Source organism: Delphinus delphis, chromosome 15 (genome assembly GCF_949987515.2).
Source record: "Delphinus delphis chromosome 15, mDelDel1.2, whole genome shotgun sequence".
NCBI classification, from domain to species: Eukaryota; Metazoa; Chordata; class Mammalia; order Artiodactyla; family Delphinidae; genus Delphinus; species Delphinus delphis.
In genome coordinates, this window is record NC_082697.1 from 10,169,877 (window position 1) to 10,191,864 (window position 21,988).

At 50.5% G+C, this 21,988-nt stretch overlaps 1 protein-coding gene across 1 annotated transcript in view; it reads left to right on the plus strand.

Annotated features, from left to right (window-relative positions):
• Positions 1 to 21,988, plus strand: part of NFATC2 (nuclear factor of activated T cells 2) — a 138,585-nt gene that overhangs the window by 79,640 nt on the left and 36,957 nt on the right. The window contains exons 7-9 of the mRNA XM_060032666.1: positions 14,461 to 14,516; positions 15,263 to 15,389; positions 17,601 to 18,290. Of these exons, the coding sequence (XP_059888649.1) occupies positions 14,461 to 14,516; positions 15,263 to 15,389; positions 17,601 to 18,290 (873 nt within the window). The remainder of the gene's footprint in view (positions 1 to 14,460; positions 14,517 to 15,262; positions 15,390 to 17,600; positions 18,291 to 21,988) is intronic.

The following is a 21,988-nucleotide window of genomic DNA, read 5'->3' on the forward strand; positions in this document are numbered from 1 at the left end:
GGCAAATTCGAGTTTTGCTTTTTGGAACTTTCTGGAATTTTTGGGGGGGATATTTTTATCTGTGGTTGGTTGAATCCATGGATGTGGAACCTGTGGATTCGGAGGGCCAAGTGCTTGATACGTATTAGCTAACGCTGTTTGTTACTGTTATTTCCTAGGGTTGAGGCCTCCATGTGGTGTAGTGCGTTCAAGGGGCATGTACTTTTAAGTGTCTTGATACATTTTGGAGGAGACTCTGTCAGGCGGTGGAACAGCAGTCTCGCGGCAAGAAGGTACTAGGCTCTCATGAGACAGAGAGCAAACCTGTGTGGCTGGAGTAGAGGCTGGTTATCACCAGGACGTGCTTTGATGAGCAGGCGAAGCCCAGAGCAGAGAGGTCTCCTGATGCCAGGTAGAGACATGGCTTTGGTTTAGTCTGCACGTGAGTAAGGTAATAGGGAGTCATGGTGGGTTCTTGAGCAAGAGAGTGGCATGAAATGTAAATGGCCAAGTAAACATTACCTGATGGATCTCCAGGACCAGGAAATCATCCTGCTGGCCATCTGCTGACTTTCACAAGAAGTGTGTGGCTTCAAGGCACCTTATCGGCAGAGGGGAAATGCTAGTAATATACAGACATCTTGTTCTCTGTGTCCAGGTTGGCAGTCTCTTTGAGGGGCTGCTGGAAGTGTGCAGGGATGGCCTGGAGGCCAGGTGCTACCAAGTTCCTTGTGGAATTAGGAGCCAGACAGCTTTAAACTGTCTAGAGAGCTTGTGAGGTCTACTCAAGGGCCTCCAGTAGGTATTTGCTGGCTGGCTGGCTGGCTGGAAGGCATTTACTCTCTAGCTTTCCTTCTCTTGGTTTCAGAAGAAATTTCAGTTTACCTCTTGAAGGGAGGAGGAGAGTCTGTTTCAACTTTGAAAAATTGCATGTTAACAAGAAGAGGAATGACAATAGTTTTCTCTGATTGAAGCCTGTCTGTGGGCGGGCCCTTTGCCTGCTGCGTTCCGCATCTTGTCTCATCGAACCGGACACCTGCGGGAGGCAGGTGGCTAAGCCTGGAGAAGTTAGCGGACTCACCTGCAGATTATACAGCGTCGTTCTGTTGTTCAGTTTCCCTGGACCTCAGATTCCAGTGAGCGAGTTAATGACGGTCTTGCCCTCCCAGAGTTAAACGCATAAGCAAGCAGCGGGCACTCAGCACGTCGGGCGTGCTTGTGGAGTGTTCGTTGTTATTTTTACGGTTTCTCCAGTATTCTCATTGCTTAGGCCATAGACATCGTTTATTGGACACACACTGCCCCAGTGCGGGCCTGGCAGGCAGACTTTGGGAGGCTGTAAGCTGCACTGGTTACCAGCATAGCTCTGAGGTCAGACGGCCTGGGTTTGAACCCATGATCTGTGTTTGGTAGCTTTGTCATCCTGGGTAAGTCATGTCACCTCTCTGAGCCAATATTTCCTCTTTTGTAAAATACAGATGATTTACTTCACTTGAGAGACAAGATTAAATGAGATGATACAGTTTAGGCTCTTTGCATAGAGCTTAGCACCTTACAGATGCTCATTAAATGTCAGCTTTTATTATTATTCTCATCATCATCATCATATCTTGGCTGTGGAAGGACAAGGATGGGTACGATTTTATCTCATGGAACCAAGAGACATTGAAAAACAAGAATAAGTAATAATGAACTATGTGCCAGGCCTTGTTCTAAGCACTTTATATGTAGTAACAATCTGATTCCTCGTGGCAGCCCTACAAGATAGCTATTTTCTGATGAGAAACTGAACACAGAGAGGTTAAATAACTTATCGAAGATCCCACAGTTGGTGAATGGCAGTGCTGGGTTGGCCCCTAGGAAGCCTGGCTCTACAATCTGTATCCTTGATCATTTAGCTTTTCTACTTTGAAAAAGTTCAGAACCAGGTTAATTTGTCTGAAGATCCTTTAGCTGCTCTGAGCCACTGACTTGAACCATTTTGTGGTGAGCTGGACTCTTGAATTCTGCAGCAAGTCACCGAGGCCAGGTAGGTCCATTTAGGACTGTGGCATGCCTAACGTATGAGGACCTGGGGTGAATATGGTCCCTGGATCGATGCCAGCAGACAAGCCGGGGTGTCTGAGGTGTCCCTGGGCCCTCAGAGAAGTGGTGGGCTTCTCTCGTGGGACGTCTGGCTCCGGGTGGCTCTGACAGACAGAGTGGGGAGTTGTCTTGTGTTTGCAGGGAGCCAGCCCTGCTCTTTTGACCCCAAGAACTTGCCTCCCAGCCCAGGACTGCCTTCTGCAGGGGGAATCCCTGTTGCTCAACTTCTTTTTTCCAAAACGCAGCCCCGTTCCCATCTCCATGGACAGTTTGGCCAGCAGGGCCGCTGCGAGGTGGGGCGGAGTGGAACAGTTGAAGTTTTCCAAGGAAGGGGAACCCCAGCTGGTTCTCACATTAAGGAAAGGTGGACAGCCTCCTGGGCTAATCTTAGCCCCCCTGTTGGGTCATCGGCACCACCAGCTCCAAAGTTCTTTTTATAGCCGTCGACTGAGATGGAATTGGCAGTTCCACTCCAGCAGGATGACAAATTGGAGGACGGTGGAAACACAGTAGGAGACGGGTAGCGTGGTGTTTCTTAAGTTAGAAAAGCTCGGTGTTTTGGAAAATGGCATCTTATTTATAGCAGCAGTAATAGTAATGATTATTATATTGTTTTTATTACCATTTTTAATCATTTGCATGACTTCCAGGAGACCGTATGTGCTGGCCCTTGCCCGTCTCTCTGATTTCAGCTTTTTGGACTCACCCTCTTGCTCCTTTGGCCGTAGCCACACCGTCTTCGTTCTGTCCTCAAACACCCCACACTCCTTTCTGTCACAGGACCTTTGCTTTTGCTGTTTCCTCATGGGTTGTGGCCTCCTTCTCCTACAAGTCTCAGCTCAGGGCGACTTTCTTAAGGAGCCCCTCCTTGACCAACTGCTCTGAAGTTGTCCAACCCCTGCCACAGCCCTGTCCCTCTCTGTCCCATTGCCCTGCCCTGTTTTCCCAGTAGTAGTTAGCTCTGCCGGAATCATCTTGTCTCTGATGTCTCCCGCGTCAGAGCTCCTTGAGGACGGGGATGTGGTGTTTGCGGCTGTACGTACAGCATCTAGAACAGCCCCTGGCACTTAGTAGGTGCTTATACATGTTGTTGAATGAATGTGTCCTCTCCTTTAATAGTCATACTGGCCCCGAGAGGCAGGTGCGTTACCCCCATTTTACAGATGAGACAACCGAGGCTCACAGAGGTCAAGCCGTGGGCCCCAGGTCAGCTCACAGCAGGTAACAGAGCTGGCATCCCAGGCAACATTTATCATCAATCCCCAAGGAATCTCTCTAGGCACATCCAAGAGGACAAAGAGGAACCCAGCAGAACGATCAGCGTCTTTCCTATTTACCATTTTCAGTCATTGCTGAAAAGCCTTTATATATTCTGTGAAATTTAAAAAATGTGTAACCTTCTAGGCGAAGGTCACGCCGGGAAGTCCAGGCTGTTCCTGACTTCAGCTGGTAACCCTGGCGCCCGGCCACCCGGGCCTCAGGCGGAGTCGGGGGTCCCAGCAAAACATTGCAAAACAGGAAAAAATCTAAGGACACAAAAATAAAAGTGATGTGGCAGCGGAAACCGGGTTGCCATGGCTTTGAGCGACTCGCTGCGCCTGGGTGGGATCCAATGTTTTGGAAGGTTCCTCCACATGACACAGGGTTTTGGAATTTTTCAGCTGGTAAATCTCTCTTAATTCAGGCCCCCGGCCCCAGCCAAGTAGCTCCCTGGCTCTCTGTGTCCCGCGGGGGCGTAGGTTGGAAACCTGCCCGCGTCGGATTACTCAGCTTTGAAACGTAAATTGTTTGAAGAGAGCTTGTGTTTTGTTTTGTTGGACGACTTTCTGGACCACTCTGATGGCAGAGGCTCCTATCACCTGTTGAGAGGGCAAATTGATTTTTTAGAAAGGAGGCGTGGGTGGTGGAATTCCCTCTTTCCCACTGAGTCATCATATCCTAATGTGAGTCACTTTATGACTTGGAGGTTCCCAAAGGTTGTATTTTGAGCTTTGTTTAATAAATACAAATGCATATGCTTAAAATAAAATTTTTTTGCTAAATTAAGTACTTTTCCATGAATTAGTGCCCTGGAAACATTGGAACTCGCTTAGAGAAGACACCTCCTCTTCCCACCTGTTTTTCTCCGTGGGTTGGGCTTCACCCGGTCTGGTGTCTTCTGAAAAAATTGACCTGGTCTGGGAGTCCCTCTGCTTTGGTCTTCCCACTGGGAGAGGTCAGACTCCAAGCTGGGCTTGCCCATGACTAAGGCTCTGTAGACCTTTGCCCTCGGTGACTCACGTCCACGGTGTCACTGGCCCCCGGAGCTGGAGCCCACCCCTTAACACACAGCTGGCTGGGACACACAGCTTTCCTCCAAAGAGGCCAGATCGCCACTCGGGAGCCCCACTGGAGGTAGAGAAAATGGTCTTATTTTCAGAGGGCTGAGTATTTGCCCAAACTTCAGTCCTCTTGCATGCGAGAACAGACTTTGGAGTGAAAGGATCCTTCTGTTTAAATGCCTGAAAAAGAGGACACAGAGAAATGTTTTCTAATTAACTCGGGTCCTAGTGTTGCCACCATCAGAGATTGTTCTTGGCGCCCACAGACGTTCTGTAATTTGCAATTAGCAGGCTGGAATTTCCACCTCCGTCGAGAAAATCATGATATCTTTTATTGATGAATGGCCTGACACCCTCTTGTGTTATTTTTTTTTCCCCTACAGTTGTGGTTGCATACTTTTTTTTTTTTTAAGTAAAAATTGTGTGTATTTAAGGGGTCGGCAGGCTGGGTTTGGGATCACCCAGCAGATTTGGCTTGAAGCCTGGATAGGCCTCATATTATGTGCTTTGGGACTTAGTTTCCCCATCTCTAAAATGGTGTTGGTGGTATTTCAGCAATAAAAGGAGATCAAGGATCTGAAAGTGTCGGGCCATAGGAGGTGCCCGGAAAATGTCAGCTGACCTTCCATGTGTCCTCTGGGAGCTCAGTTTACTTAACAGGGAGTGGGGAAGGCAGGCCTGTGTTGGTTTCTTGTCTGGGAGAAGAATCCTTCCTGGCACGGGTGCGTCTCTCCCCTCCTCTCAGCCTTGACCCTTCAGACTCCTGCTGTCACACCCGATACAGTGGAGGCAACATGACTAATGGCCCGCCCCCTGGCCCCATCTTACAGATGGGAAGCCAACTCACTGAGGGAGATTGGCAGACTTCCTTGAGGTGACAGGGCACATCAGAGGAAGGCGGGTTCCCAAACTCCCACTTCCCAGTTCCCAGGGTGACTGTGTGAGCTGGCGTGGGACATCTAGAGATGACAGCCCATCGCTGAGAAGAGGTGCCCCTGGAGGCATGAAAGATGAGCTGAAATCCGGCCTCTATGTAAATGACCTGTTGTTGCTCTTTTAGCCTCACTCCTCTGCTCACTCAGCCCCCAGGACTGCCTTAGTTGCTCCCCAGATGTTTATTAAACCCCTACTGTGTGCAGGTTCTATGCCAGGCACTGGGGGCACATGACATACGAGATCCCTGCTCTCAGCGGGTGGACAGTCTCAAACTTGTTTATAAGCAGGTCACTTTGAGACAGGGCGAGTGCTGTGAAGACAGGGAAACCAGTCCTAGGAGCAAGAGCAAAGGGGCTGGAAGTTAAGAGAAAAATATAGGATGCTAAGTTAATTTCGGATCTCAAGCAGTGCATTTCTTTAGTATGAGTATGTCCTGTGCAGTGGCACAGAGCTTGGGACAAATTGGTAGTTAAAAGAGTATTCATCATTTTCTGAAATTCAAATTTAACTGAACGGTCTGTATTTTTATTTATTAAATCTGGCAACCATGGACAGTGCAGTCAGGGAGGGCTTCCCTGAAGAGGTGGCTTTGAGCAGAGCCCTAAAGGCAGGAAAGAGGGAGCCATGTGGATGGTCAGAAGAGTGTCCAGGGCAGAAGGAACTGCCCCGTGCCAGGATCTCAGCATGGGGATGAGCTTGGCGTGTTTGGGGAACTGAAAGCAGACCCAGGTGGCTGGTGCAGGGTGAGAGTGAGCGGGAGTGTGACACCAGTCAAGCCTGGAGAGGTCGCCAGGGAGGGGGGGTCAGGTCATTCTGGGCCATGTAGGCGTGGCGAGGAGTTTGGATTTCATTCCAAAAGCGAGTAGCTCTTGGAGGCTTTTAAGCATGGGGGTGTCATGATCTCATTTACATTTTTACCTTTTTTTTTTTTTTTTTGGCGGTACGCGGGCCTCTCACTGTCGTGGCCTCTCCCGTTGCGGAGCACAGGCTCCGGACGCACAGGCTCAGCGGCCATGGCTCACAGGCCCAGCCGCTCTGCGGCATGTGGGATCTTCCCAGACCGGGACATGAACCTGTGTCCCCTGCATCGGCAGGCGGACTCTCAACCACTGCGCCACCAGGGAAGCCCTCATTTACATTTTTAAGGTTGCTCTGGCAATCTGGATGGAGAATGGTCTTTGGGGGTTGAGTGCAGGGACAAGTGGAAGCTGGGAGGTGACTGAGCAGCGGCTGCAGTTGTGGGACAGGGCAGGTAAGCCCACCAGGAAGTGGCGGGGCAGGAGGAGAGTGGGAGGTGTGGGAATCAAGGCACTCCTCTCCAGCTCTCAGGAAATACACAGGGGCAGTGGTACCATTTCGGGTGGGGGAAATCCTAACTAAGGGGCCACTCCCAGTCCCCCCATCTGCTGGGCTCGTTAAGCCCGTGCATCCAGGGAGCATGCGTTTTCCTGCTAGTTAGCAGTCGTAAAGAGCAGACTGAAATGACTTCAACCATCTTCATCTAGCTAATTTGAAAAAGCAGGGCCAGGCCTGGGAAGCGTCACACACAGTTTCCTAACCCAAGCAGACACTTTGATTTCCTCTCCGTTTGCCTCGAGCCCGGTGGCACGCTCACGGCCCCAGTGAGGACGGATTGCTTTCCTCCTCCTGAAAGCGTGCGCGTTTCTGCTGTGAGTGCTGACACGAGCCCGTTGCTGACACGAGGCTGACTGCTAAGGCTGTAGCCCGGATCCAGCGCCAGCCCTGCTGCTTCCTGCTGCTCTGCTCCATCGTAGGGTTCAAGAGCTGCCTGCAAAGAGAATCCACTCAGCAAACCCAAGTACAGGGGCCCTCCGTCCACAGACGCACTGGCCATTGAGGCATTGTTCCCCTGGCACCGCGGCCAAGTTAAAACAAAGGCTGTGGTGTTACTTGGGCCATGCGCTTCCTCCCACCCCATTTTTTTTCTCTTGCAGAGTCTCGCTAAGTCTTCTCTAGACCCAGCCTCTTTGCCCAAAGAAATTGGCTCTTTTCTCTTCGCCTCTGAGTAAAGACTTGGAAGAGCCTGTTTTGTGCTGGCTGCCAGCCCGTGTTAATTTAGGACAGGGGAAGTTTGCCCGAACATCTGCTTGAAAGACCGAAGTCCTTTATTTCATCTCAGCCAGAGCAGGAGAAGCAGACTTGGTCTTCTTGAGCCTCTTCTGTCCTGGGCAGGTTTTCCAAGTCCCAGACCTGGGGTAGGGATCCGGAGGTGGGTCATCTCGAACTCGGGCTGAGCGGCTCTGGTTGAGTTTCATTCCTTGTCTGCATCTGTACTCCAGGCTCATTCCTCCTCAGTCCGTTCACAGAAAGGACTCTTCTACAAGGGTTCGGTGATTTCTCTTTGTGGGGTCTTTTTGCTGGAGAGGCCAGTAGTCAGACACTTCCTGAGCTCTGGCTGTGGGCTGAGCGCTTGGGAATATGAGGTCAGTTTGTTCATTTAGTCCACCATTGTTTTTTTTTTTTTTTTTGCGGTACGCGGGCCTCTCACTGCTGTGGCCTCTCCCATTGCGGAGCACAGGCTCCGGACACGCAGGCTCAGCGGCCATGGCTCACGGGCCCAGCCGCTCTGCGGCATGTGGGATCTTCCTGGACCGGGGCACGAACCCGCGTCCCTTGCATCGGCAGGCGGACTCTCAACCACTGTGCCACCAGGGAAGCCCCACCATTGTTTATTGAGCATCTATTAAGGGCCAGACACGTAGTGCTGGGGAGAAAGCCAAGAGCAAGACCGCCATGTGGCCCTGCTCTCCGGGAGCCCCCAGCCTAGCAGGAGAGAGAGATGGAAAACCAGTGGGCTGATAAAATGATGTCAGAGAGTGGAAGGTAGGAGAAGAAACTGACAGAGGATGGGGGGACCTCCCTGAGCCAGACCTGAAGGATGGGGAGGAACTGGTCCTGGTGAGGTATGGAGAAGGGCAGGCATGGCTGTTGGAGGGATAGAGGAGGCCAGTGTATCCGGAGCTGAGTCGAGGGTCAGAAGCTGAGGAAGGAGGCAGTGTCCCCATCCCAGCAGAGGTGAGGAACCTTGAATCCATTTCTCTTTTGAGCTCCGGTGGGACCCAGGGCCCTGCCTCCTTGTCTGGGGGCCATTGAGGGCAAGAGGGCATGTGTGGCTTGTGTCAAGGCCCCAGCAGCCTGCAGGGGGCCTGCTGTGCCGTAGGAGCTTAATCCACACTGGGGGTCCATGCCCAGCGTCCCTCTAAGATCGTGGCCCCAGGGGGCTCCTGGGAGACAGACAAATCAACAGGCAGTTGCAATATACTTTTTTCTTAAGAGAAAAACTTTATTTTAAAAATGCACATCAATTAAAATCGCCCATAATTCTACCATGTTTCTTAAATCATGTGAAGGAAGATGTGAAGGTCTCACCCCATCCATCCAGTCCCAGGCGTGGGGTTGTGACTATCCAGGCAGCTTGGGGCACAGGTTCCTTAAGCATGAGCAGAGATGTTTATAGACTCACAAAGTGATGTCATGCCTCATGTACTAGTCTGCTGCACTTAAAAAATTCTGCTTTTAGGACTTCCCTGATTAAGAATCTTCCCAAGCGTTAAGAATCTGCCTGCCAGTGCAGGGAACATGGGTTCAGTCCCTGGTCCGGGAAGATCCCACATGCCACGGAGCAACTAAGTCCGTGCGCCACTACTACTGAAGCCCGCGTGCCCTAGGGCCAGTGTGCCACAACTACTGAGCCCACGTGCCTCAACTACTGAAGCCTGCATGCCTAGAGCCTGTGCTCCACAACAGGAGAAGCCACTGCAATGAGAAGCCCACGCACTGCAACAAAGAGTAGCCCCTGCTCACTGCAACTAGAGAAAGCCCGCGTGCAGCAACGGAGACCCAACGCAGCCAAAAAAAAAGAAATAAGAAAAAAAAAATCTGCTTTTTAATATAGCAGGGATGCATTTCTAGGTCAGAAAATATGACCGTCCTTATTTGAAGATATTTCTATACCATACCAAGTATGGATGGCCCATGATCGATTCAGTCTGTCCCTATCAATGAATACTTTCTATGGCCATTTTATTTATTTGCAATGAGAAGTGTAGTGCAAAGAACTGAAACGAGAAGCTGTGATACCCACCAGAATACTGGGGTCGAGATGGCCAGCCAATTCTTTCTCCTTAAAGTTGGACCTAAGATACCAAATTCTAAAATAATAATAGTGATAACAGTGCTCACTGTGGGCTGGGCATTTTGCTAAGGATTTTACGTACAATTTCTATTTGAATTCTTACCACAGCTCTTTGAAGTCAAGAAATTAAGTTTATTGTCTGGCCTATGAGGAAATTGAGGCACAGAGGTTAAGATACCATTCAAGGGCCACACAGCGAGTACATGGCAGTGATGGGACTTGAACCCAGTCAGAGTGACATCAGGCTGAGAGAGTCCTGCCAGCATTTACTGTGAATTCCACTGCCTCCTGGAAGGTCCATTCAGAGGATGGGATTAGTATGTTCTCTTGGTGAAACCCAGGACCTATGAGTTGGGATTTCATGTGGGGTGGGGGGATGGAAGAAGAGCCCAGGAATGGCCTTGAGGTGTTTTGTAAGCCGCATGCTCCCCTTAGAGACCAGCCCCCTTGGTGTGTCTACCATATGCTATGTAGCATCAAGGACGCAACGGCAGCTGTCACTTCCCGTTGAGGGCTGGTTTGTTCAGAACGGAGTGCAGGGCCGGGAGAGGCACAGCCAGGCTAGATGCCTGAAGCTGCCCTTGGGGCTTTTAAAAAGTTGAGATAATGGTGTAAACACCCATTTTTGAAAGGAAAGAAACTCAGGCACCATGCCACCTGTCTCCTGTAACAGACATTGTCCTTTTGTAAATTCCCTCCAGCCCATGCCTGCAGGCAAATGTATTTATAACTGCAATCAGAGAATGTTTTTTATTATTTTCTGATTGAAAAATGCTTGTGTTTTTTTTCAATCGTGGAACAAATGCAAAAAAATGATAAAGGAGCCAATATTTATATCATCTGTTGCTGCTAGCCCTGCTGCTAATGCTTGCCAATGTCTGTTGAATGTTTATACTCTGTCTGGGTCTCTTCTCTTGGAATGAACCTGTGATGTGTAGGTGCTCTGATTATCCCCGTATTTTGGATAAGAGACAAAGAGAGGTAGAGTATCTTATCCCAGCTCACACAGCTAACTGGGGGCAACACAAGGAGGGATTCAAAGCTGGGTCTGTCCGCTCCGGAGTTTGGGGTATGTAGGATAAAATGGAGAGCATTCTGGTGACCCATAGAGGGGAAGTCTGTTCCGGCAACGGAACACGCCCGAGAACGCTGGGGGCTCCAGTACACGTGTCGCTGGAGGACGCTGGGTGAGTAGGCATTTCCTCCGAAACCCCACAGGCTGCTTTCCTGGGCAGACATCTGGAGCTTGGGGTGTGGCCGCCTGGCTGCCAGGCTGGGGCTCGGGGGATGGCGGTGGGAGGGCTTCTTAGTGAGCGGGTGGAGGGATGACCCTCTGCGGCCCATGCTGGGAGCCCCGTGTCGACACACCGGGGCCCTTGTTGGGCGTTGTGGTGGCCAAGGGCCTCCTGGGCACGTGGTTCTGGTTTTGAAGCAAAGAGAAGGTCAGATCCTTGGAGCAAGGGGCCTGTGGTCCAGGAGGAAGGGAAGCGAGTTTTCCTGTCCTGACAGATAGGAAAGGGCTGGGGGTCTGTCTTTGTTTTTTTTTGGGGGGGGGTGGCGGTAAACAGGAGCAGAGTGGGACGCTGCCTGAGATGATATTGGGCGGTGGCTTCTTCTGGCCAAAATGTCGTACAGTCCTGAGAAAACCTCAGGCACATCCCAGTGGAGGGCCTTTCTGCAGAGCCCTGACAAGTTCCCCTCGTCACGGTGTGGGGAGAGGTACCTGTCTCTCAAAGGTCCACTAAGGTAGGGCCTGGAAGGTAGATGGGAGATGTGCGGGCCAGGGCAGGGGGCTGTGGTGAGGTGGCACCTGCAGCACCATCCGGAGAGGCCGCCGTGGTCCAGTTCCTGTCGGGGGTGCCCAGAGTGGCCAGACCATCTGAATTTTCTTTTTTTTTTTTTCAGGAGCAAAAACGTCATTTTCTGGTGAAATCTCATTTTGAAATGGCAGCAGCTAATTAAAAAGCTGCTAAGCCACACTGTAGGCCACAAAACAAGCCAGAGCTCTGGGGTGAGGCCAGTTGGCTTTTAAAAAAAGTAGTAGGAGGGGTGAGAATGGTGCCCCAAGAGGCTGGAATGGAGGCAGGAGCAAGGTGGGGCAGGGCCTTCAAGGCCGCCGTGGGATTTTAGATGGTATTTCTGGAGGCACAGGGGAAGCAGGGAAAGGTTTGAGAAGATGTGCGTGAACCTATGCGGTGGATGCGACATAAAAAGATCGTCCCTATGTAGGACCTTTCTCCAGCCTCCCAGAAAGCTGGCATCTTCTCTCTGCTTAGTAACCTTCAGCTTCTTTCCTTGAAAGCATTCCCTTTGTTATTGGACTGTGCCAGTTGTTGGTTTAATAACTGTCTACTGCATGTCTTTGGACACCCCCCCTTCCTTCTCTGGGCCTCAGTTTCCCTATCTGATGGTGTTCGGCTGGCTAATTTTTAAGGCTACTGTCTAGCACCTGTACCCTAGAATTCTATGGCTGTTGCTGCGTGGCGTTTTGGGTATTATGTACGCTCACCGGAGATGGAGACAAGTGTGAAATTTGGGGAGAAGGGCTCCTTTCCATTTCTCTCGGGTCCTTAGACCAGGGGAAGGGACTTTGAGGACTCTCCTCACGGTGACACCCTTTTCATCGCACCGTCATTTTGTATTTTCTATGCTTCATCTCCCGCTTATTGGCGTGAGTCAAGGAAGAGAGCTGGGTGGCAGCTTTATGGACCCAGCTCAATACTTCCCAATCACGTTTCTGGGTACTTCTCGCTCTCTCCTCCCAATTTTGAGACATGAAAATGGGCCTTTCTTTTCTAAGTGAGTGATGCGCATACATGGTAATGAACCAAACCCAAAGAGCCATGGTACCATCAGTGGCAGAACTCAGTTCAGCCACTGAAAGGCTAGGGGGAGGGTGACACACCAGACGTCGACATGCTGTTCATTTCCTCAATTAATTTATTACTTGATCTTCTGACTTAGAGCTTGCACTGCAGTTAGTGAATAGAGATGTGGGTTTTTTTTTGTTTGTTTTTTGCGGTATGTGGGCCTCTCACTGTTGTGGCCTCTCCCGTTGCGGAGCACAGGCTCCGGACACACAGCCTCAGTGGCCATGGCTCACGGGCCCAGCCACTCCATGGCATGTGGGATCTTCCTGGACCGGGGCACGAACCCGTGTCCCCTGCATCGACAGGCGGGCTCTCAACCACTGCGCCACCAGGGAAGCCCGAGACGTGGTTTTTTGATGAGGACCTGTGCCTAGCTCGTACCGTCTCTGTTGGATGACCTTTGACCTGTCTTTGATAAAGAAATGAGGGTTTTCTCTGAAGAGTTCTGTCCCGGGCTTTACACACTGGAAATACCCTATCTTGATGACTGAACTTCAAATTCCTTGACATCTATCCGTCTATCCTTTCTTGCTTCCTTCTGAGCAGTGGCTGGTGTCAGCTCCTGGCTTCATCCTGGCCCCATGAGCAGCCTTTGGAGCTGCTGACACTTTTGTATGCTCAGACGTGAGATGTTTACTCGGCACCTACAGTATGTTGGGTGTTGGGGAGACCGTGGCAGCTATAACTTGGTCCCTCCCTCAGGGATCTCACACCATAGCGAGAGGTGGTACACTAACCATGTTTTCCTCTTCCCTTTGGACGTAAAGCTGTGTCTTCCTTAGTCATTTCAGGGATTGCAGTGAGTAGAACTGTAAGGCCAAGACTTGCAGACTGACTTGTTGGGGAAGGCTCCAACTGGCTCAGCGCTTGTTCTTTCTTCAGATCATCTAGATTGCATTAGCTCTGGTAGCAATCACAAGATCTTTTATTAGTTATTATTTGGGGAAATATGTCCTATACAAGTTCAAATAATGCTTAGAAACCCGATTTCTTTGGGTGACGCTTAAGAGCCGAGACTATATGGGTTCAAAGCTAACCTGTCGCAGAGGCTGCTAATAGTGCTTACAAAGAGGCGGGACGCTTTGGCTAAGTGTCAGGACATGATGCATAGGCAGCCCACCTTGGAGAGTTAATGCTGCACCTGAGCAGATTAAAGGCTCTGAGAAATCCTGCAGTAAAGAAACCCACTTGACTCTGACTCCGCCTTCTCCAAATTCTTACTAGCTGGTAGAACTTGCTTCCCTTTGTCATAAACCCATTTAATATTCTTCAGAGCGAGTGTTCCACAAAACACCCTGGAAAGACTTGTGGAAATGATTTGTTTCAGCTGAAAACTGCCACTGGCCGATGTAGGTGGTCAGCAAAAAAAATCTATTATTTGCAAATGCAGAGTTTTGTTTGGCCCAACTTGTTGGCCCCGAACTGGGGAACCAGTGCCCTGCTCCAGGGGAGGAGGGTTTACCCCTGAGCAAACCTCTCAGCGCCTGTTGTAATGAGTCACATGAGAGCCAGGCTCTCTGTTGACTGAAAGGTGAAGGATGGGTGCCTGTGTTTCCACTCACTCCAAGGCCTCACGAGCCAGGACATTGTTTAAGCCTCTTAGGACAGAATATGTGAGCCACCTGTGTTCTCAGACAATGAAGAAGTCATGTCTGGGACAGCCAGGGATCTGTAATGGGGCCCCTGTGACAGTCTTGGCATATGCAGAGTGTTTTGGAAATAGTCTTTGGTTGAACAAAGCGTATTAGCAAGTAAAGCGTATAACAATACTTGGTTTTTTTTTTAAAAGAAAGAAAGATATGTAGCCATTCAAATATAGAGAAAAAAGATAGCGGTATTGGGACGATGGGCAATTTCTGTTTTTTCCCTTATCTTGTATTGTTGCCCAGTTTTCTGTTGTTGAGGTGCCTTCTCTTTGCAAAAACAAATATGCATTTATAGAAATAAAAATACATATATGTACATATATGCATCCATAATGCAAACGCACAGGTGTACTTTATTGAAATCGTCTAACACGTAAGCCAAGATATATATAAGTTGGTGAGTTTTTGTCTTAAATTCTCAGTTGCTAATAGTTCCTTCAAAGTCTGTCATTTTAAAATTTTTCCAGATGGGCAGCAGATTTGGGAGATGGAGGCCACGGTGGATAAAGACAAGAGCCAGCCTGTAAGCACGCGGATGCGACGACCGGACGCCCTGTCCTCCCCTCCCCCACCTCCCTCGTGCTCTCTTTCCCTCTTCTTTCCCCTTCCTTCATCAAAGTCCCAGTGCTTTGGACCTAAAAGGCACTCAGTGGGTATTGAATTGATGAATGAATTACACGTTTATTGAGCACCACGCCCTTTTGATTTGTAGCAGTGACATCTTCATATACCTTGATAGAGTAAGTGGTAAGTCTTTCTTCGCTGCAGCTGAAAAGTCAGCTTCCCCTTAATTAGAATTTTGCCTGTAAATGTACGGAACGTGTCACGAGTCCTTTTACTTTTATTTATTTCTTTATTTTTATTATTAATATTATTTCTATATTTCTTTATTTTTATTTTCTTTATTTTTATTTTATTTTATTATTTTTATTTATATAATTGATTTACAATATTGCGTGTGTTTCCGTTGTACAACAAAGTGACTCGGTTATGTATATGTATATATCAATATTCTTCTTTTAAAAATTCTTTTCCATTATAGGTTATTACAAGATATTGAATATAGTTCCCTGGGCTATACAGTAATTCCTTGTTGTTTATCTGTTTTATACTGAATATGTGGTAGTGTGCATCTGTTAATCCCATACTCCCAATTTATCCCCCCACCACCACGAGTCCTTCTAGATGGGCTGGTTCACTGTGCTTAGGACCTTGGATGGCAACTTAGATGTGGTTGCAGTTAAATTATTGACAACTCCTTTCTTTCAGAACATGCTTTTCGTTGAGATCCCTGAGTATCGGAACAAGCACATTCGGACATCAGTGAAGGTGAACTTCTATGTCATTAACGGGAAAAGAAAACGAAGTCAGCCTCAGCACTTTACCTACCATCCAGGTAAGAAGTTCTCTCCGCAGGCCCCCTGTGTGTGGAGGCAGCATCGGCCTCTGGGTGAGGATGCACGCGATCTGCTGGGTCACCTAGGGCAGGTGACTCAACCTCTCTGAGCCTCAGTTTCCTCATCTGTCAAATGGCACCTTCCTTATAAGAGTTATATAAATCAAATGCACATAAAGTGCTTAGGATGGCACACATCAACAATATTAACTATTGTTGTTATTAATATTTTCTTGCGAGGGCAGAATAATAATGGGGCACATGTAGACTTGTTCACCAGAAGGTGGCAAAACTGATGACTCCTATCCCTGGTTTAGATTTGATCACAATAGGAGTAGAAGGTGAATATGCCCTAAAATGTGGAATCTTAGGGACCCCACATCAGGTGGTCACCTGGTGGCCAAATGGAGTTGCCGGGCGGATAACCAGGCCAGGAGGCCTCATTCTCACAAAGCACTACAGTCCTGAGAAGGACGACGAGAGCCATTTTGCATTCATTCATTTGTCCAGAAAATACCTGAGTGTCAGGCACTGTTTTAGCTTGGAGACACAAGAGTGAACACAACAAAAGTCCCTGCCCTCCTGGAGCCGATGTTCTAACAGGGGATGCAGATGAAAGATAATACTGATGGAAGGGGATTCAGATCATAAGTAATACTGATATTACTGATATGTTGGGTTGTGGTTAGGGCTGCAGAAAGAGGCTACAAACTTCCCAAGGCTGAGACAGGCCTGTCAGCAGCCTTTCCAGGAAGTCTACAATCTGAGAATGTCAGCCAGGGTGTAATTTCCAACCTGTGACAGTTTCACATGGAGCCTCTGGGCTGCCGGCAGCACAAAAGTGAGGGCCTGGCTTGGGTGGGATGCGTGCGTCCACAGGTTTGTGTGGCACGGTGAGTGTTCCATTGTCCCACGACTGTGTACCATGCCCTGAGTGGCAGAGGCCTAATGGGACCCGGAACTGGGGGAGAATCTCTGGGAGGGCTCTAGACCGCACTTCAACGATCCTTTGTAACATAGAGGTTTTCAATTATGTGTCACGTGCTGTCGCCCCTCCTGCGTGGCGATGAGGCCTCTCTGGGTCTGGGCATCAGCACTCACCTGCCTGAACTTGGCTCGAGTGAGAACTCGAGGCCCAGGTACCTGGAGACGGTCTTTGAGTGGCTTCCTGAGAAGTTGGAGTCAAAGCTGCGTTTTTTGCTGTAGATGCTGAAACTCCTTTGCCCCCTCCAGGCCCCAGCATTTGGGAGCTCCCCCCACAATTTTATTATGGTCCTGTCACCAATTCATTTACTCCAGTGAAAAGAAAACTGATTCCTCAGTTCCTGGGCCTGGTGATGCTTTGGTAAAGGATGTCGGAGAAGTACGAATTCTGGTGACTGTCCTGGGCGGGGAGAGAGGAACGGTGACCTCACCAACACTCACAGTAGTAATAGTGATAGTAGCAACAACAGCAAACATTGAGCACTTACTGTATGCAGCCACTGTGCATACATATCTCGTTTAATCTTGCCCACAACCCCATGGGGTAGGTATGATTGTTCCTGCCAGCTAACAGATGGGGAGACTGAGGCCCAGGCCAGCAGGCCTCATTCCCCCAAAGTACTACAAAACTAAGGAGGCCGACAGTCACCGTTTGGTCATTCCTTTGTCCAGAAAATATCTGAGTGCCGATTAAGTGCCGATTAAGTGCCAGGTACGGTTTTAGGTGCTGGGGATCCAGCACTGAAAAAAAAATCCTCCCTTTGAGGAGCTGACATTCTAGTGGGGGGTTTCGGATAATAAGTGAGCACGTAAAGTGCACAGATACTTCAGCTCGTGGTGAGTATGATGAAGGACAGCAAGCAGGGGAGGGGGCTGGAGCTGCCAGAGCAGGAGGAGGCGGCGGAGGCATAATTTTACATCAAGCATTCTTCCCCGAGCTCTCCCCCTGGGCAAAAAGGCTGCACAAGGACTGACACAGACCCACCAGCCACTTTTCCACTGTCAGAAAGACCTATAGTTCAAGATCATCACCCAGGGTAAAATTTCTAACCTAAGACAATTGCACAGGGAGCCTCTTGCCCAAGGCTAATAAGTGACAGAGCCTAGATCTTTGATCCCACCCTTGTGGACTCCTAAGGCCGTGTTCCTAACCGCTGTCTTCTAATCCTCTGTGCACCCCTGTGGCACTAAGAATGGTGCACCCCGTGTGCTTTTCTCTTCTCTCAGTCCCAGCCATCAAGACGGAGCCCACTGATGAATACGACCCCACCTTGATCTGCAGCCCTGCCCACGGGGGCCTGGGGAGCCAGCCTTACTACCCACAGCACCCAATGGTGGCCGAGTCCCCCTCCTGCCTCGTGGCCACCATGGCTCCCTGCCAGCAATTCCGCTCAGGGCTCTCATCCCCCGACACCCGCTACCAGCAGCAGAACCCAGCGGCCGTCCTCTACCAGCGGAGCAAGAGCCTGAGCCCCAGCCTGCTGGGCTACCAGCAGCCGGCCCTCATGGCCGCCCCCCTGTCCCTCGCGGATGCCCACCGCTCCGTGCTAGTGCATGCTGGCTCCCAGGGCCAGAGCTCGGCCCTGCTCCACTCCAGTCCAGCCAACCAGCAGGCCTCACCGGTGATCCACTACTCGCCCACCAACCAGCAGCTGCGCTGCGGAAGCCACCAGGAGTTCCAGCACATCGTGTACTGCGAGAACTTCGCGCCCGGCACCACCAGGCCCGGCCCACCCCCTGTCAGTCAAGGTCAGAGGCTGAGCCCGGGCTCCTACCCGACGGTCATTCAGCAGCAGAATGCCACAAGCCAAAGAGCCGCCAAAAACGGACCTCCGGTCAGTGACCAAAAGGAAGTATTACCCGCGGGCGTGACCATTAAACAGGAGCAGAACTTGGACCAGACCTACCTGGATGACGGTAAGATGCTTGTTTTTCTCACGGCCCGTGAGTTCGGTGCCCCGAAGCATCTCCCCAGCAAGTTTACTGCACGGCCTGGGTATCTTCCTTCACCTGTTTGGGCCTCAGTGTCCCCCTCCTTAATCTGAGGGAGTTGAATAAGATAACCTTTAAGGCCTCACCCAACTCTGTGCGAGAATCACCTCCAAGCAGGAGTTCTGGGCTGGGTGGTAGGAGCTTTCGTTGCTCCCCTACAACCATTGCAACAGAAAGAGCAAAGGAGGGCACTTCCGGCCCTAGGGGTGTCCCCCGGGTCACGAACTGGGTCAGTTTAACTGCTTCCACTCTTTCCACTTGCCACATTTAGACCAAGGATAGGGAAACAGGAAGGAAAGCTAACCTTTTATTCCCGGAAAGAAAAAAAAAAAATCCCACTTTATAGCCCTCTTTTGTGTGTTTGGGGGAGGGGGAGGGGGCCGGGGGAAGGAGAAATCTCGTTGAAAAGTGGCTCTCTCGGAAGGGAGCATGAATGGAGGCTTGCGGGCAGGCTGCGGGCATATCTCTGCCCTGTGCCAGTGGAACAGAGCCGCGCATTGATGGGAGGGAAGCAGCGGGCTTCCGTTGTGGTGAGCCCAGCTGATGGGGTGGCTGGACCAATGAAAAGAGGCAGAGGCAGCTTCGTGTGTCTGTAGGCGCCTGAGTCTGTTGGCGGGGGCCCAGCTGGACGGTAGTCTTGTTGGAGTGGCCGTGTGTGTGACATTGGTCTGTGATCGCAGGGAGGAAGGGCCAGTTGTGTTGGCAGGACTCACCTGGGGTCAGCCAGGTGCGGGTGAAGGACAGAGAGGGCGGGGCAGGCAGAGCAGCCTTCCCCTGGGGGCGCCAGAAGAAGGAAGACAGGTGGTTTGAATTTCTGAATGGGAGAAGGAAAGCCTATACCGCTGGCGGCCATCCACAGCTCCGGCCTCCCACTCTACCGGCAGTAGCATCTGATATACCCTGAAACCTCAATTATTTAGGAAAATGTCCTCTCAGGAACCCAGCCAAGAAGTAGGAAGTAAGGCAGAAAGCTTCAGAATAGCCACAGTAGTTATCACAAAGACCAGGTGCTGGTTATCAGACACTCCAGCGGCAGGAATCCTTTGGTGCTCACTCGGGGACCATTGACTTTTCCTTTATGCAAAGTTTTGACGATCCGGGTTATCTGGGGGTTCAGTGACTTCTTGTAGTTTCCATGTCCTCTCTCTAGTAAAACAGTCTTTCAAAAACTTCCCCCAAATGCATCCAGCAAAGATGCTTAGAGCCACTTAGTATAGGGTCAGACTGCCCCGCGTGCCTTACAGGGCTGACCTCAAGGTATTGCTGAGTTAATAATTGATCTGTCCTGAATAATCAAACACAGGTTGAGTTCGGGGCGCTGTGCTCCATTTTAAAAGAGAGACCAAGGTGTCATCCACTTTTGAACAATTTACACCCAAAATGGTGAAGATAAAGTTTTGGTGCTTACCTGAAAGGGGGCTATCATGTAGAAAATTCAACTAATGCAGAATGCCTTACCCGAGTGAGAGGGTAAATGGAATGGGGCTGTAACCGGAACCTCTCTCCACGTGTGCGCTTAGGGGCTGGAGCAGGGCAGAGGTGCTTCATAAATAAATGATGGCAGAGCAGGGACTGGCACTCTCCCCCGTGGACTCTGTCCGGCGCTGGTTTAGTGTCTAGAGTGAGAAATGTGCCAGTCCCTCCCGCTCACCCTGTCCATCATCCCACATCGTAGACCAGTGGTGAGCATCTCGGGTGGAGAGTGGGAGTCCATCCCTGGTTCTCCGTGGTACATCAGATTCCAAGTGGGCCTCACATGGTCATGAGTAACCTTTAAGTATCTGTGGTAGCCCCAGACAGAAGTTTGTGTTACGGAGAAAGCAGTGGAGAATGGAGACCCTTTGGGGCCTCCTAAGTGTCTTTCTGAACACAGGCAGGTTCAAGGTCGTGGTGAGGGCGATCTCCCAGAGGGTCAGTAACACGAGTCAGCTCTAAGGCTGTCTCTGAGAACCGAGATAGTGAAATTGCTTCTACTGGTGGAGGCTTTTCTTAAGTACGTTCTCCATAAGCCCAGTTCCCTGGGATTTTAGGAGGTATTCTCTGCAATGCGGGTTCTGTGGCTGAGAAAGCAAAAAATACTTGATAAAACCAAGTTTTTAAAAACCTTGTTTACTATAGGACTTCTCAGAGCCTTTACTGAGCTAGTGGACATTCTCAATCTCTGAAACGAGGGGGAGGTAGCACTTGCCAGAATTACTTGATCACCCTCACAACTCCAGGGGGTGCTGTTCACATTGTATTTGATTGTACCCTCTGTGAACGGGGGCCCTTGGAGTTATACAGCGTGGCAGGCCCAGGACCCGTCTCCCCTGATGTACGGGAGAAATGACATGAAGGAATCTGAGAATTCAGAACAAGCACCGCCCCGTCCCATGTGCTGTATGCAGTCTTCTCAATTTGGGGGCTTCACGTTCCTGGGCCCAGAGCATGACAGGGCAGGGGAATAATCTCCACCCGTGTGGTCCCCAAAAGGCAGCAATGTGGCTGCTGGTTAGATGTTCCGTGCTTGACTGGAATTGTCCCCAAGGCTCTGCCCAGCCCAGGTCCCTCTGCTGGGGAGGTGCTCATGTGGCCTGATGGCCAGCGGTGAGCCCCGAACTGCACCACCGCTGTAGCCGCCAGGAAGAGGGGTGCAGCATTGTCTCCTAGCTGCTGGGGTTTCAGATCCCTCTCACAGACGCCGTCTGGCCTGTGCACTCACGAAACATTCTCAGACTCCACTGCTGGCTTTGTGAATGTGGGACGCAGACTCCTCAGCTCTCTGGCATTTCTGACAGGTAAACTGGAAATCCCTGGGCCATTTCTCTAGTCTGCTTGGGAGGCATCCTAGGTCGTTTTCCATCCCTTTCGTCAATTCCCCAAAGGAGGTCTCCCCACAAAATACAGCTCTGGCTGCCCAAGCTCCAGTGGGACGTGCTTCCCAGTTGGGGGCTATTTCTCACCAGCCATTCATTTGCCTTTTGGGATTTTTGGCAAACTGGACTTTGCTTGGAAGCTTTGTGAGAGCTGGGCTTAAGTTCTTTGAGGGTCAAAGGGAGGTTCTGCAGCTGCAAAGAGAAGAGTCACCAGAGGATATGGGCCCGAATGCAAACACGTCGTCCTAGAAGTGGACCACGCTGCTCACCTGTGATCCCGGGAAGCCCCAGTGTTTGGTTATCTTTCCCCGACCCTTTGCTAATGATCAGATCGATCCATGGTCTGGTCTGGGCATCCTACCTGGCTCCACCTCTCTTCCTCCCCAGCTGCATTCCTGCACACAGACGCTGCCGTCTGTCTTGGCCCCCTTTTTTCCTGGAACTCCAAAATGCAGCTTCTGCTTTCTCCACTCCAAAGACTTGAGACGTTTTCCAAAAGTCTCTTTTTTTCGCGGTACGCGGGCCTCTCACTGTTGTGGCCTCTCCCGTTGCGGAGCACAGGCTCCAGATGCGCAGGCTCAGCGGCCATGGCTCACGGGCCCAGCCGCTCCGCGGCATGTGGGATCTTCCCAGACCAGGGCACGAACCCGTGTCCGCTGCATTGGCAGGCAGACTCTCTTCCCTGTGCCACCAGGGAAGCCCCAAAAGTCTCTTTTTGAGCTAACAAAATAAGTGATATTTCAGGGCAAAATATACCCTCACTCCTCT